Raw genomic sequence first — 14,958 nt, forward strand, 5'->3', positions numbered from 1 at the left:
GTATTAAAATATGATATGACTAGGTACAAGTCATGTAGGAAGTAGACCAAAATGTTAATAGTGGTTATTATGCATGGTTGATTATGATTGAAATGTTTTACCTATTTTTTATTTTCTAAATTTTCTAAAAGAGTATATATTGTTTTTATAGCCAGAGAAAAGTTTTTCTGTTTTCTTGTCAAACTTTAGAGTTCCTTTGTGAAACCATATGAATTGTCAGCACTTTTTGGGGATATGGTTAAAATGGCCTTTATAGTCTGTTTTATATTTTGCTTACTGGTGTGCTTGTTTATCCCCTGTTCTGAGGATAACAAATACAAATAGTTGGCATGCTTGTTTATAACCTCTTTCTCCCTCCATGGCCATTAATGATGATCCATTACAATATCCTCTGGGCTAGTAAAGTAATAACTGATTAGCAATATCTGTTTGTTTATGTATGTATGTAAGTAAGTAAGCAAGCAACCAAGCTCTTTGCCCAATGTGTGGCTTGAACTCATGACCCTGAGATCAAGAGTTACGTAGTCTATCAACTAAGCCAGCCAGGCAGCCCCCGATTAGTGATACCTGTAATGGATTTATGGGTCAGAGTCAGACTAGCCAGGGATATCAAAATATGCTCTCTTTTAAATAGAATATAAGGCTTTTGAGGGCTAGGCTAGGGACAGTGCTTAAACTCATCTTTATATTTTTATATTATATTTTTAGTTCATATAATGGACACATTCTAATATTTATTGAATTGAAAATACTCTTGTGATAATATCAAGAGTTACATAGTATTGGAATTTTCTTCTTTTTTTCTAAAATTCTAATGCTGAGAATAATTCTAGTGTCATACATTATCATAAACCAAATTGAATTCTATAGAATGAAAACATAAAGCAAGGTAATATTGGAGAATAGTCAGGAGTTGTTAAATGCTGAATCTAGGTTCAGGAGAACAGCAAGAGGTACCTGGAAGAATAAATATGATAGGAGAGGTCTTATTTTTAATAGTTGCTTCAGGGGGCGCCTGGCTGGCTCAGAAGAGCATGCAACTCTTGATCTTAGAGTCATGAGTTCAAGCCTCATGTTTGATGTATAGATTACTTAAGTTAAAAAAAAAAAAGAATATAATCTTAAAAAAAAAGTTGCTTCAGATTAGGGAGTAGAAAATGAAAGTAATTTAGATGGGTTTTGAGAAGAAACATAATGCCCTTGGGCATTCTTTCTTTCTGGAGGGTAGAATTGTTGGGTATTCAAATAACAGTTTAAATAGAACTTTTACTCTTGGACCCAAATATTTTCCCCCTTTCTGGCAAGTTCTGAATTGTTGTTTGAGGAGCATTGTGAGGTTGGTTTTTTGTTGTTGTTGTTTTAAGATTTTATTTATTTATTTGACAGAGAGAGTGATCATAAGCAGGGGGGAGCAGGAGAGGGAGAAGTAAGCTCCCCGCTGAGCAGGGAGCCCGACTCCGGGCTCGATCCCAGGATCCTGGGATCATGACCTGAGCTGAAAGCAGCCGCTTAACCGACTGAGCCACCCAGGCATCCCTGTTTTCTTTCCTTTTTTTTTTTTTTTTTTTTTAAATGCCTATCTCCCAGAGGAGGAAGGAAGGTGGGGATGCTGCTGTGATCTGATAGTATTCTGTTAGTTGATCTCAGTGCTGGTCACATAAGTATATTTACTTAGAGAAAACTTATGGAGCTATAGTTTGGTACTTTTCGGTGTGTAACTGATACTTGCGTAATATTTGCCAACACCATAACCTTTCTGTGTACATATACATGTGTGTCTGTTGTTTTACCCTTGCAAATCAGTGTTTTAGTTTTACCACTTGGCTCTTCTTAATTGTCATTTAAAAGTGGTATTTATTGGGGTGCCTGGGTGGCTCAAATGACTCTTGGTTTCAGCTCAGGTCATGATCTTGCAGTTGTGGGATCGAGCCTCGTGTCAGGCTCTGTGCTTAGTGTGGAGTCTGCTTCAGATTTTCTCTACCTCCCCCTCCCTCTCTCTTTCTCTCTCTCTCTCAAATAAATAAATAAAATCTTTAAAAAATAGCATTTACTTATCTTTCTTATGTACTAGTTAATAAGTCAACTTTCTTAGATGCTTATCCTGTATGTACTTAGCTTCATGCCATTCTGTTTCCTGTCTTTCCCCATCTGTCTTCTCTGAACTAGTTGTTAGTAGTTTAGCATGTATGTTAAAGAATATTTAGTCATTTTAAGTAGTTTATATTCCTGTTACTAGTTTTGAAAGTAGGTGAGCTTATTTTTTTCATTTTATTAAGTTTTTAATTTTAATTCCAGTGTAGTTAGCATACAGTGTTATATTAGTTTCAGCCATACAATATAGTGATTGAACAATTCTGTACCTGACTCAGTGCTCATCATAAGTGCACTCCTTAATCCCCATCACCTATTTCACCCATCACCCTACCCACCTCCTCTCTGGTAACCATCAGTTTGTTCTTTATAGTTAAGAGTCTATTTCTTGGTTTCTCTCTCTCTCTTTTTCCTTTGCTACAGTTTCTTAAATTCCACATATGAGTGAAATTATGTGGTATTTGCCTTTGACTGACTTATTTCACTTAGCATTATTCTCTCTAGCTCAATCCATGTTGTTGCAAATGGCAAGATTTCATTTTTTATGGCTAAATAATATTCCATTGTATATATGTACTACATCTTCCTTATCCATTCATCTGTCAGTAGGCACTTGGCCTGTTTCCATAATTTGGCTTTTGTAAATATGGCTGCAATAAATATAGGAGTGCATGGCAAGCTTATTTTTGAAAGACTTTATGATGGTTTATCCTCCATTCTACTCCCTCTTTACTGAGCTGTACATTGTTGTGGCTAGACCTTCAGTCATTTTTCCTCCCCTTCTAAGACAGTGGCTCCTAAAAGAGCAAATTGTTTTCCTTCTCACAGTCTAAAACAATTGTAGGACCTTTTTTAGAGGAGAGTCCACAAGCTTCCATTGTTCTTCTGGTGAGAAAATTACATTTAATCAGATGACCTGAAAACCTATTTTACTTCCTGTTTATGTAACTCTATATTCTGTTTGGCAGCATGATTCTGGAACAGAGTGCACTCCAGGAGAATCTAAGAATTTAGGGCAGAAAGAAAATGGCAATTACATCATGTATGCAAGAGCAACATCCGGGGACAAACTTAACAACAATAAATTCTCACTCTGTAGTATTAGAAATATAAGCCAAGTTCTTGAGAAGAAGAGAAACAACTGTTTTGTTGGTATGTATGTTTTCCCAACATATATTTTCAAACATTCAGGCAACTTGAAACACCCATGCACCTACCACCTCTATTTTATAACTATTAAAACTTTGCTCTATTTACCTTACCACTTATTTACTAATTTATCCATCCCTCAATCCCATTTTTTTTTTTTGTTGCAACTTAAAGTGGATTGCAGACATCAGTATGCTTCACCCTTAAACACTTCAGCCTGTATAATTAACTAAAGTTCAATATTGTTTGTGGTTCTTTTTTTTTTTTTTAACATAAAATGTTGCACAGTAAGTCCACCATTTAATGAGCTTTGACAAATGCATTTACCTGTGTAACCTAAGCACCTGTCAAAACACAGAATATTTCTGTCACCTCAGAAAGTTCTTTTATTTCCTTTTGCAGTTTCTGCCCCCAACACATTCTCAGAAGCAACCATTGTTCTGATTTATTTCACTGTAGAGAAATTTTGCTTGTTTTACTTCATATAAGTGGCATCATATGGTTTATATTCTTTTGTGGAGGGCTGCTTTCACTCAGCATATTTTGAGATTCATTATTAGTGTTTTGTTCTTTTTTATTGCTGAGCAGTTCATATTGCATTGTATGAATATATCACACTTTGCTCATCCACTCTCCTATTGATTAACACCTGGGCTCTTTGGGTTTCGGCTAATATGAATAAAGCTGCTGTGAAATTTTTTTTTGCCTTACAGTAAAGAAAAAAGATCTAAAATATGTATGATTTTATTAATATCTAAGCTAATTTTAAGTTAAAGTTCAGTGGCATTAAGTACATTCATGGCTGTGTGCAACCATCACCACTACCCATCTCCAAACTTTCTCATCTCGCCAGATAGAAATTCTGTAATCATTAAGCAGTAACTCCTGCTTCCCTCTCTCCCTACTTGGTAACCTCTAATCTGTTTTCTGTGTCTATGAATTTGCCTATTCTAGGTACCTCATACAGATGGGATCGTACAATATTTGACCTGCTGTGTCTGGCTTATTTCATTTAGCATAAAACTTTCAAGATTCATTCAAATTGTAGCATGTATCAGAATGCCATTCTTTTTATGGCTGAATAATATTCCGTTGTATGGATAATACCACATTTTGTTTATCCAGTCATCTGTTATGCCTCTCTTGTGGCATTTAATATGTTCTAAATATTCTACCTTGTATTATGTTTATTTGGGTCCCTGTCCTATTTCACAAGATTATAAGTTACTTGAGGGGAAACACACCTACCTCCCTCCCTCCTGCCATCCCCTGACCGATGCCCTACTAAACCATTCTCCATTTGTAAAATTTTGTCAGTCCAAAATGTTGTATAAATGGAATCATACAACATGTAACCTTTGAGATTGGCTTTTTTCGCTCAGCCTCATTCCCTGAAGATTCATTCAAACTGTTGCCTGTATCAGGAGCTTGATTATATTGCTGAGTAGTAGTCCATGGTGTGAATGTTCCACAGTTCGTTTACAGTTGTAGCACAGGCTACAAGGGAACCACAGCTCAAACACATGAACCCAGCGCAAGGCATATCTGAGTCCAAACGGTTCTAGAAAGACTAGCTTTATATTTAGAAAGTTTATTCACCTGTTAAAGGCTATCTGGGCTATTTTTAGTTTCTGGCTATTATGAATAAAGCAGCTATAAACATTTGTGTACAGGTTTTTTATGCAAACATCAGTTTTCATCTCTCTGGGATAAATGCTCCCAAATCCAGTTGATGGATCATATAGTAATTGTTTGCTGTATTTTCTGGAGTGGCTGTATTATTTTAGATTCCTATCAGCAGTGTATAAGTGATCTAGTTTCTTTGCATCCTTGCCAGCTTTTGGCATTTTTATTGTTTTTATTTTATCCATTCTGATAGGCATATAGTGATATTTTGTTGTGGTTTTAATTTATATTTTTCTGATGACTAAAGATGTTCATCTTTTTATGTGCTTTATTTGCCATCTGTGTATCTTCTTTGGTGAAATGTCCATGTTTCTTGGCCATTTCTCATTGGATTTTTTTTTTCTGTTGAGTTTTGAGAGTTCTTTACATAGCCTACATACTAGCCATTTGTCAGATACTGATCTGCATATATTTTTCTTCCGGTCTGTAGCTTGTCATTTTATCCTCTTCACAGAATCTTTCCCAGAGTAAAAATTAAATTTTGATCAGCCCCAAATTTCAATTTTTACTTATATTGATTGGCTTTTAAGGCCTTCTGTTTCTTTAAAAAGGGCAGATTCAAATTATATTGACGGTATCGTTTTTGTTATTGCTCTTGTTATTATCACTGGTAGGTTTCTAAAACATCTTATGTAGAAGTGCTACATAGAGTCTTTATTTGTAAACCGGATTTTCACAGTAAACTTTCTAATTGAAGTTGTCTTTTAAAAATGAGCATATTGTTTTGTAGGTATTATGGTAAGGAAATTTGTTTCTTTTTTTTTTTTAAGATTTTATTTATTTATTTGGCAGAGAGAGAAACAGCGAGAGAGGGAACACAAGCAGGGGGAGTGGGAGATGGAGAAGCAGGCTTCCTGCCAAGCAGGGAGCCCGATGCGGGGCTCGATCCCAGGACCCTGGGATCATGACCCGAGCCCAAGGCAGACGCTTAACGACTGAGCCACCCAGGCGCCCCAAGGAAATTTGTTTCTTAAATTATAATGAGATATGTGTCTATTATAATTTTTGCATTTAAACAGCACCTTTTCCATGTGTCCTAGCTTATTTGAAGTAATATTTCTATATGAGATAAAAACCAATGTGTAGTAAATATTGCCTCAGAGGTTTTCTGACTTTATCATTTTTCCTTTTCTCTTAAATTACATATCTTATGAATTCTGAAATGATTTTACGATACTTTAGAATAAAGTCATTATTACTTAGGATATATGTCCATGTGCATGTTTCTAGTCTTAGAGAACAGAAGAGGTGGTACAAAATGAAAGGGAGAGAGCTTCAGTTAGCTCTAAGATTTCCTTTAATATTTGATGTGGTTAAGGATAAGAATGAACTTTCTAAATGTAAAGCTAGTCTTTCTAGAATAGTTTGGATTCAGATGTGCCTTGTGTTGAGTTCATGTGTTTGAGATGTGTTCCCTTATGTTTATTCAGTTCTCAATTTGAAGCCTGTGCTACAACTGTTTCCCACATCAATTTGATGTAGCAGAAAGAAAAGAGCACCAGATTTCAGATCCCAGAAACCTGGGTTTGGTCTTCAATTTGCCCATACTGAGGCATATGGTTTCCGGCAAGTCACAGACTCTCTGGAAGTTACTTTTCTTTTCTAGAAAGTGAAGACATTTGATTCTTGTCATCTCCCTGCAGATGCTAAAGGTCTGTGATCTTCTGATCTTACAAAGAATAGCATTCCTCTTCCAATTTTAAAGCCCATTGATAAAATTCGCGAACTTTAAAAGAGAGCCTAAAAATTTTTCTAAAATTATTCCCTGTGCCTAGACCAGACTGTCTAACCTTAATGAGCCAGGATTTGACCCAATACTGTTAGCCTTTTTGGGAATACAAAAAATAGGAGTAATACGTTGTTCTTCCCTTAGAGAGCTTGGGTCTAGCTGAGGAGCAAATTAATGTGCATTAAAAAAATTATTTATTGACTAGGATACAATCAGCTAAGCACAATGTGGGAAATTCTGTAAGACAAAATGACCCAATTTCTTTAAATAGTGTAAAAATAAAAAGAGAGGAAGGAGTCTGTTATATTTAAAAGAACACATATCAACCAAAACCAGCCATGGGGTTGAGGATCCTTATGTGGAACTTGGTTCAAATAAACCGGTTGTAAAAAGACAGTTGAGGAAATTGAACACGGATTGGCTATTAGATGCTATTAAGCATATTGTTAATTTTGTTAGATGTGATAATGCTATTATGGTTAGATTTAAAAAAGAAACAAACTCCTATCTCTTAGATTCATCCTGGAGTATTTACAAGAATAAATGAGTATGTTAGGTGGAATTGTTTACAGCATATTGTTGATAGTTGTTAAAGCTAAGTGATTGGTACATGGGAGTTCATTGTACTTCTACTACTTTTATGTATGTTTGAAATTTTCTATTAACACAAAAGATTTAATTTTTTTCAGGTTGTTAAAGCACTAACTTAATTCGTATTTGCGTAATGTAAATAGTGCCGTTCAGTAAAGCTCAGTGTGGCCTAAATAGAGTGTTACCACTTTCAGAAGGGACCTTAGAGGGGACCATAATGTCAGTTCTTTTCACTGTACAGATTAAGAAACTGAGGCCCCCCAAAAGGGAAGTGACTTGCCCAAGGCCACATTGCTAGTTAGTGACTGAGCCACTCTTAGAATTGAATTTAGGTCTTCTGATTTCGAGATTCCTAGTTCTCCTTTTTGTATTCATCAAATTATCCTTTCTCCCTTTGTTATGAGGTTCCAAAGTTTGTGGATTGTAAATCAAATTAATGTGTGCAGACAGTGCTTACTTTGTTTTATTGATTTTCCTCAGAATCTGGCCAACCTATTTGTGGAAATGGGATGGTGGAGCAAGGTGAAGAATGTGACTGTGGCTATAGTGACCAGTGTAAAGATGAGTGCTGCTATGATGCAAACCAGCCAGAGGGCAAGAAATGCAAGCTGAAGCCAGGGAAGCAGTGCAGGTACCCTGCCCGTTCCAGGAGTGCTCACGCTGCCGCCGGTCAGCCAAGGGCAGTTGTGACCGACTTAAAACTGACATTAAGAGATGCATAGTGTTGGGAATCTTCGTCTTTATTTGCTGTTGCCTTATTTATTTTTCTGGAGTAGCATTGATGAGTGCACTGTGGTTGGCAGATTGAGCTAGTTGTAACTTGTGTGGTGGGTATTAAAAAAAAAGACAGGCAAAAGTCAGGACACTCAATAAAATACACACTGTTCAGTTACTAACTTAAAAATGTGACTATCATCTGTATTTTTAGAATCTTAACTTTAAATAGGTAATACTGATTTCATAGACTCTTGTAACTTAGTGTCCTATAATTATTTCACTTGTCAAACTTACTTTGGTAGTGGTAGGTATAAGCATTAGAATATTGCTTGTGCACTACTTTTTAAATGGTTGGTCTGTATATCCTAGTTTGATTTTAGCATAGAAATGTGAGAAAATCTGATGAATTGACTAATGTATGATGCAACTGTGAAACACTGATGGCTCACCTAATACTAAATCTCTTTTCTGTGATAGCCTTCCACTAAAGGCAGGTAGAATAAGAATGTTGAATATAGTATGCCTTGATTATAAAAACAACACAGTCACTTTTTTACATTTATAGAATGTTGAAATTTAGTAGCCTCTTAGTCCAAAATTTGAAGTTGTATACCAGTAACATACTTACCATTTAAAAAATGAGAGTTATGATTTAAAAATTAGGATCATATCTATGTATATAGGAGATATGCTAGTGATTTTCTTTAATCACTTTACTTTATTCTAGCCCAAGTCAAGGTCCCTGTTGTACCGCACAGTGTGCATTCAAATCAAAAACTGAGAAGTGTCGGGATGATTCAGACTGTGCAAAAGAAGGAATATGTAATGGCATCACAGCTCTCTGCCCAGCTTCTGATCCTAAACCAAACTTTACAGACTGTAATAGGCATACACAAGTGTGCATTAATGGGGTAAGCGTTTGATTTATAAGCTTCTTATAAAACCTGCTTTTTCAGAATAATTTTGTTACTTACAGCTGCAGAGTTCCAGTAATTGATCCTGGTCCCTGTTTCAATAATATCCCTGTCTGTTTCCCCATAAAGCCATGAATGTATCATGTGGCGTAAGTGCCTGGTGGCATTTGATTAATTACTGACTTACCTTTCATCTGTCCACTGCATATGTTTGATAGTCTCTAGAGGAAAATAGTTGTATAGCTAGGCATATGACTTGGTACTGCTTTTGAGTTTTATAAATTAGTATTTTAACAGCCTACATAAAAGAACTCTTTTGGCCATTTTATCTGAATGTGAAGCCTTTAAAACTTTCTTGGCTAAATATTTACTTTACATGAGGAAAATATCATTTTTCTCTTCTTATAAAGGAGCCATAATAACCAATGTAAAACTGATGCTCACCTAATCTCTTTCTCTGTTTTGGTTTTGTTTAGATTTTTTTAAGTGGCATTTCTTTAAAAGATTTGCTACCTTATTTGTACTTAACTCTTTTTCAGGTGTGTTTATGTGACCCATTTCTGATATTAATCTTTGTTTTTTCCACTTGTATTTCTACTTAATTATTTTAGCATCAGAGTGTGTATCTGTCTATTACTGTGAACAGTAGGTTTGTATAGAGATTAAAAACTGGTCTTTTACTTTTCTTTCAGCAATGTGCAGGTTCTATCTGTGAGAAGTATGGCTTGGAGGAGTGTACCTGTGCCAGTTCAGATGGCAAAGATGATAAGGAATTATGCCACGTCTGCTGTATGAAGAAGAGTAAGGCTTTTAAAACCCAAGAATATAAAATCTCTTTTAAAACCTAATTTTTCTGGGGCACCTGGGTGGCTCAGTCGTTAAGCATCTGCCTTCGGCTCAGGTCCTGATCCCAGGGTCCTGGGATCGAGCCCCACATCGGGCTCCCTGCTTGGCGGGAAGCCTGCTTCTCCCTCTCCCACTCCCCCTGCTTGTGTTCCCTCTCTCACTTGTCTCTCTCTGTCAAATAAATAAATAAAATCTTAAAAAAAAAAAAACCTCCTAAATTTTTTTAAAGTTTATTTATTATCATCATTATTATTATTTTTAGTAACCTCTGTACCTAACGTGGGGCTTGAACTCACAACCCTGAGATCAAGAGTTGTGTGCTCCTCTGACTGAGCCAACCAGGCACCCCTAAATATATATTTTTTTAAGTAGACTCTACCCCAACGTGGGGCTTGAACTCACGACCCCAAGATCAAGAGTCACATGGTGTATCAACTGAGCCAGCCAGGTGCCCATTTTTCTCCTAAGTTTTAAGCATTAAACTTTGTTATCCAGTTTGGACAGATAATTTCCACCAATACTGATCCTCTGGAAAATTTTAAATGTAGCATAGCGTTATGTTTCTAGTATTATGATCCGTACAGTGTTTTAAAAATGATAAGCTAGACAAAAACCTGCCAACTTTATGGCAATAATTAATATAAACACTGTTAGCCATTGTAGGTACTAAGTCAAGAGTTGGTGGCTGTTTGTTTATATTGTATGTTTAAGGCGAATTACTAATGGTGTTATCCAGCCTAAACTAATGCAAGTCTATATAACATGTCATGGTAATGATTTTAGGCAGTTTTTTCCTTTCCTCCCTCTCTCCCCAGTTAGTCTGGTAAGAAATCTGATCTTCAACTTATATTTGGCACTTCTTTTCCAGTGGATCCATCAACTTGTGCCAGTACAGGGTCTTCGCGGTGGAGCATGCACTTCGTTGGTCGAACCATCACCTTGCAACCTGGATCCCCTTGCAATGATTTTAGAGGCTACTGTGATGTTTTCATGCGGTGCAGATTAGTAGATGCTGATGGTCCTCTAGCTAGGCTTAAAAAAGCAATTTTTAGTCCAGAACTCTATGAAAACATTGCTGAATGGATTGTGGTAAGTATAGTTTTTATTTATAAAGAAAACTTAACATGGTTTTTTTGTAATTTTACCTGGCCATTGATCACCAATGTTATGAGAAAATCACTTCTTTCCTATTTATGCTGGAATTAACTTTATCAGAAGAATGATTTTTAAAGTTCAGTTATCCCTGTGTATTATTTTCTTTTGAATAAGTGGTCAGAATCTCCACATGTATATTGTTCATAGATTAGTTGGTAGATGATGGGAGTCCTTCTGTTTTACTCTGCTCCCTGGTTCTTCTCCTGAATGGGTTACTTCCTCCTTTGGCCCATATTATTAGGGCATTTTCCTCAAGTTGTTTTGGAAAGCCTTGCTTGCTTTTTATATTTCTCCCTTGTCTCAATATGACAGATAGCCAGCTGCAGCTTCTATTTTGCTGAACAGGAGACATGAAAGAGAAATTGGTGATTTTCTGAAGGTTTTTTCTGTTGTTTCAATATAATTTCTTGGTCTTTATCTTGTCAGTGATCAAAAATGTTGAACAGTTAAGATCCGATACAGAGCCTTTTGCAGATTTGTTAATGATTATGGATGTTCATCCAGCATAAATCCACTGAACTATATTATTTTTAAGCCCACATTTCTCTAAGCTGTACAGATATTGAATTACCTGAAATTTTCTTAAAAGATTGCTGAGAATGACTATCTGAAGTCTCTTAAATATTCATGTTTCTAAGTGATTACATTAAAATATCAGGAAATTTGCAAGTGATATATTTGAGCATGTGCTATATCTGAATTGAATGAGTTTGCTTTGGAAATTGACTTAGAACTCAGCTCCTCCTCCCTTCCTGCATTCCCAAATTGTTTCTTACATTTTCTTGTGTGTGTTCAGGACTGAGGATGCCTTAAAGGCACAAGAAAAGTCGTCTGTGGCTTGTCATCCTTTTTGGTACTCTTGTAGTAACATTTGCAATAAAAACTTTGGAATTATCTCCAGTACTAAAATAATGTTTATTGGGGCGCCTGGGTGGCTCAGTCAGTTGAGCCCCTGACTCTTGATTTCGACTCAGGTCATGATCTCAGGGAGGTGAGATTGAGCTCCAGGTGGGCTCTGCACTCATCAGGGAATCTGCTTCTCTCCTTCTGCCTCTGTCCCCCGACTTCACGCATGCATGCGTTTGTGTGTGTGTACGTGCACATACATGCACATACTCTCTCTCAAATAAATAAATAAATCTTTTTTAAAATGGTGTTTATTATACATAGGAAGAATAATATTTTGCATGTTAGAGTATATGATTTTAAATTACATAATGATTATGAGGTAGAAGGATCACTGAACCTGGATTTAGGAGGCCTAGGATTTATTTGTTTGGAGAATACTTTCTTTTTTTTTTTTTTAATTAAGCTCTATGTCCAACTTGGGGCTTGACTTCACGACCCTGAATCAAGAGTTGCATGCTCTACCTACTGAACCAGCCGGGTGCCCCTAAGAGACCTAGGTTTTAAACCAAAAGATGGATCAATTGACTTAACTTAGGTCTCCTTAAAACATGATATGTTACTCATTTTCACACTCCTGTGCTTGGTGCATAATAGGTGTTAAAAAAAAATATCCATTAAGCTAAAGGTGCCTTTGGCACTGTGGCAAAATGGAAAGAGTGCAGCCTTGGGAATTATGCAAGGATTCATATCATCCTCTGGCATTTGTCAGTTCTGTGACTTCAAGTAGCTTGCCTTGGCCCTTTACTTCCCTCTTTTCGATTCAGATCCAGCTCTTTTTTTTTTTTTTTTTTTCTCCTTCTCCCTGATTATCTCTAATAAGAGTAAGTTGAGATCTGGTATACTTATCCACTATAGAGGATAATGTATTTAAAAAAGTAATCTGATAATGGAGATCTCAGAGTTATGTTCTACTGAGTATATGTTGTGCCAGATATTTTAGGTTTTCTAGGTAGTGAATCATATCTAAAAATAATATTTTTTTTACTTTTCTCCATTATCTCTAATTTTGATTCCTTTTATTTAGCATATCAAAAGCTCATTCATTCCTATTTTAAAATATTTAATGGAAATGATTTTTTTAAAGTATTACTTTTTTCCCAGGGTTTTTTTTTTTCTTTTTTTTTTCTTTTTAAGTAGGCTCCATGCCCAGCATGGAGCCCAGCACAGGGCTTGAACTCAAGACCTGAGTGAGATCAAGACTTGAGCTGACAGGATCAAGAGTCAGATGCTTAACTGACTGAACCACCCAGATGTCCCTAAAAGTATTTTTAAAACATTTTTTCATACTTAGATTTGAAGATTTAGTGAAATGCTTCTTACAATGAATTAACAATATGAAGTCTTTTCTTGTGTTCTGAAACTGATTAATCAGGCACTTTTAGGTTTATACAAGTTTGCCTTAAGTGAGTGTAGAATGCTTTCATTTTATATCACTGTTGACACTCACATGCCACTGTTTCAGATAGCATGGCCCATAATGCTTGGAGAGTACCACTAGGCTGTTGCTGCATTTGTGGGCATTCCCAGGCCAAACAGATAACAAAGATCCAGTTTCTTAGAACTATTTGTCTCACTTGTGTTCTGTGTAGAGTTCACTTGCATAGCAGAGTTTATTTTGTTACATGAATACTTCATACTTTAGTTTTCCATCATGTCGTCGGGAAAGGGTCCTTCTAGTTAATAAGCTGGGTTATTAGGATGCTGTGGTGTAAGATGCTGTGAAGGGGAGGAGGGTTAGTTTCACTGACTTTCCTTTCCAGTGGGGCCAGTGGCTTTTTTCTCCTTTCTGTAGCATACCCTGGCACCTTTTCTCCTCAGATTGCATAGAGTAAGAAGAACCTGAACAGTTTAATACTTTTCAGGGCATGAGGTACTGACTGCTGCTGATATCATGGAAATGATGTGAGAAAACTTTTACTTTTTTTTCCTGGGAAAAGTTGTTTTTGATAGTATTTTTAAAAAAATATGTTTGCTATATTTGCTGAGTGCTTACAATGTTTCTGGCAAGGAGATAATGATAAACATCCTTTGGATTTATCAAGGAGTCATCTAGTCCTTAAAAAGTTTGAGAGTGATTACCAAGAAATCTTTTGACTCTGCATCCTTATCTCCTTTTTTTTAAAAAACGTTGTTGAGGACATTGGTAATTCTTTTTTACTTTTTTCCGTAGTTATTGATGTGTTCACATTTTCTACCTCCTTTGTATTAGATTTGACATTGTAGAAAACTATCTTTGATTTTTTTTTTCAAATTTATCATTGTATTTCCCCATCTTTTTAAGATTTACTTATGTATTTGAAAAAGAGACACAAAGCATGAGTGGGGGGAGGGGCAGAGGGAGGGAGAGAATCTCAAACAGATTCCACACCTAGTGCTGAGCCCGATGGGGGGTGGGGTGGGGGGTGCTCTATCTCAACCCTGAGATCATGACCTGAGCTGAAATCAAGAGCTGGACACTTAACCGACTGAGGCACCCAGGCGCCCCTCTCCCATCTTTTTAAAAATAATTTCCTGTTATTTTGTGACTTTTTAATTTGTTTAGATTTATCAGGAGTTTTTCTTTTTTATTATTATTTTGATAAGAATCAATTGTATTTCTCATTTTTTTTTTAAAGATTTTATTTATTTATATGAGAGAGAGAATGAGATAGAGAGCATGAGAGGGGGGAGGGTCAGAGAGAGAGGCAGACTCCCTGCTGAGCAGGGAGCCCGACGTGGGACTCGATCCCGGGACTCCAGGATCATGACCTGAGCCGAAGGCAGTCGCTTAACCAACTGAGCCACCCAGGCGCCCTGTATTTCTCATTTTTAAATTAATTTCTCCTCTCATATTTTGTTGTAACTTTATGAACCTAAGTATTAAGTTATTAATGTTATTCTTTATGAAAGATTGAAGCCAGTGTTTTCTGAGTACTTCATAGAACACTAGATCCATGGATTAGGTGGTCAAATGCATCTGGAAAACATTGCATAGTATAGTCCCCTCTTAGATACTTATGAGAATATTGTGGGATATATGCAGTAAAAAATGCTTAAATTTCATTTTCCAAACTTACCTGACCCCAGAAACCTCTATTCATGTAAGGCTTATTAAACCCTAAATATCCTTAGAAGTCACTTGGGGGAATATTGGTTAAGATCAGTAATTCTTATTTCTGGTTATTCATTAAT

At 36.2% G+C, this 14,958-nt stretch overlaps 1 protein-coding gene across 4 annotated transcripts in view; it reads left to right on the forward strand.

Annotated features, from left to right (window-relative positions):
* The window catches only part of ADAM10 (ADAM metallopeptidase domain 10), a 135,174-nt gene that overhangs the window by 107,395 nt on the left and 12,821 nt on the right, over window positions 1-14,958 (forward strand). For all 4 annotated transcript variants that reach the window (XM_045899976.1, XM_064570411.1, XM_054513519.2 and 1 more), the window contains 5 exons: window positions 3,060-3,243; window positions 7,727-7,877; window positions 8,691-8,874; window positions 9,570-9,678; window positions 10,592-10,812. In XM_045899976.1, coding sequence (XP_045755932.1) covers window positions 3,060-3,243; window positions 7,727-7,877; window positions 8,691-8,874; window positions 9,570-9,678; window positions 10,592-10,812 — 849 coding nt within the window. The remainder of the gene's footprint in view (window positions 1-3,059; window positions 3,244-7,726; window positions 7,878-8,690; window positions 8,875-9,569; window positions 9,679-10,591; window positions 10,813-14,958) is intronic.

The sequence above is a fragment of the Mirounga angustirostris genome, unplaced genomic scaffold (assembly GCF_029215605.1).
Source record: "Mirounga angustirostris isolate CCGP_5_RB_7025 unplaced genomic scaffold, mMirAng1.0.hap1 SCAF_9, whole genome shotgun sequence".
In the NCBI taxonomy this organism is placed as follows: Eukaryota; Metazoa; Chordata; class Mammalia; order Carnivora; family Phocidae; genus Mirounga; species Mirounga angustirostris.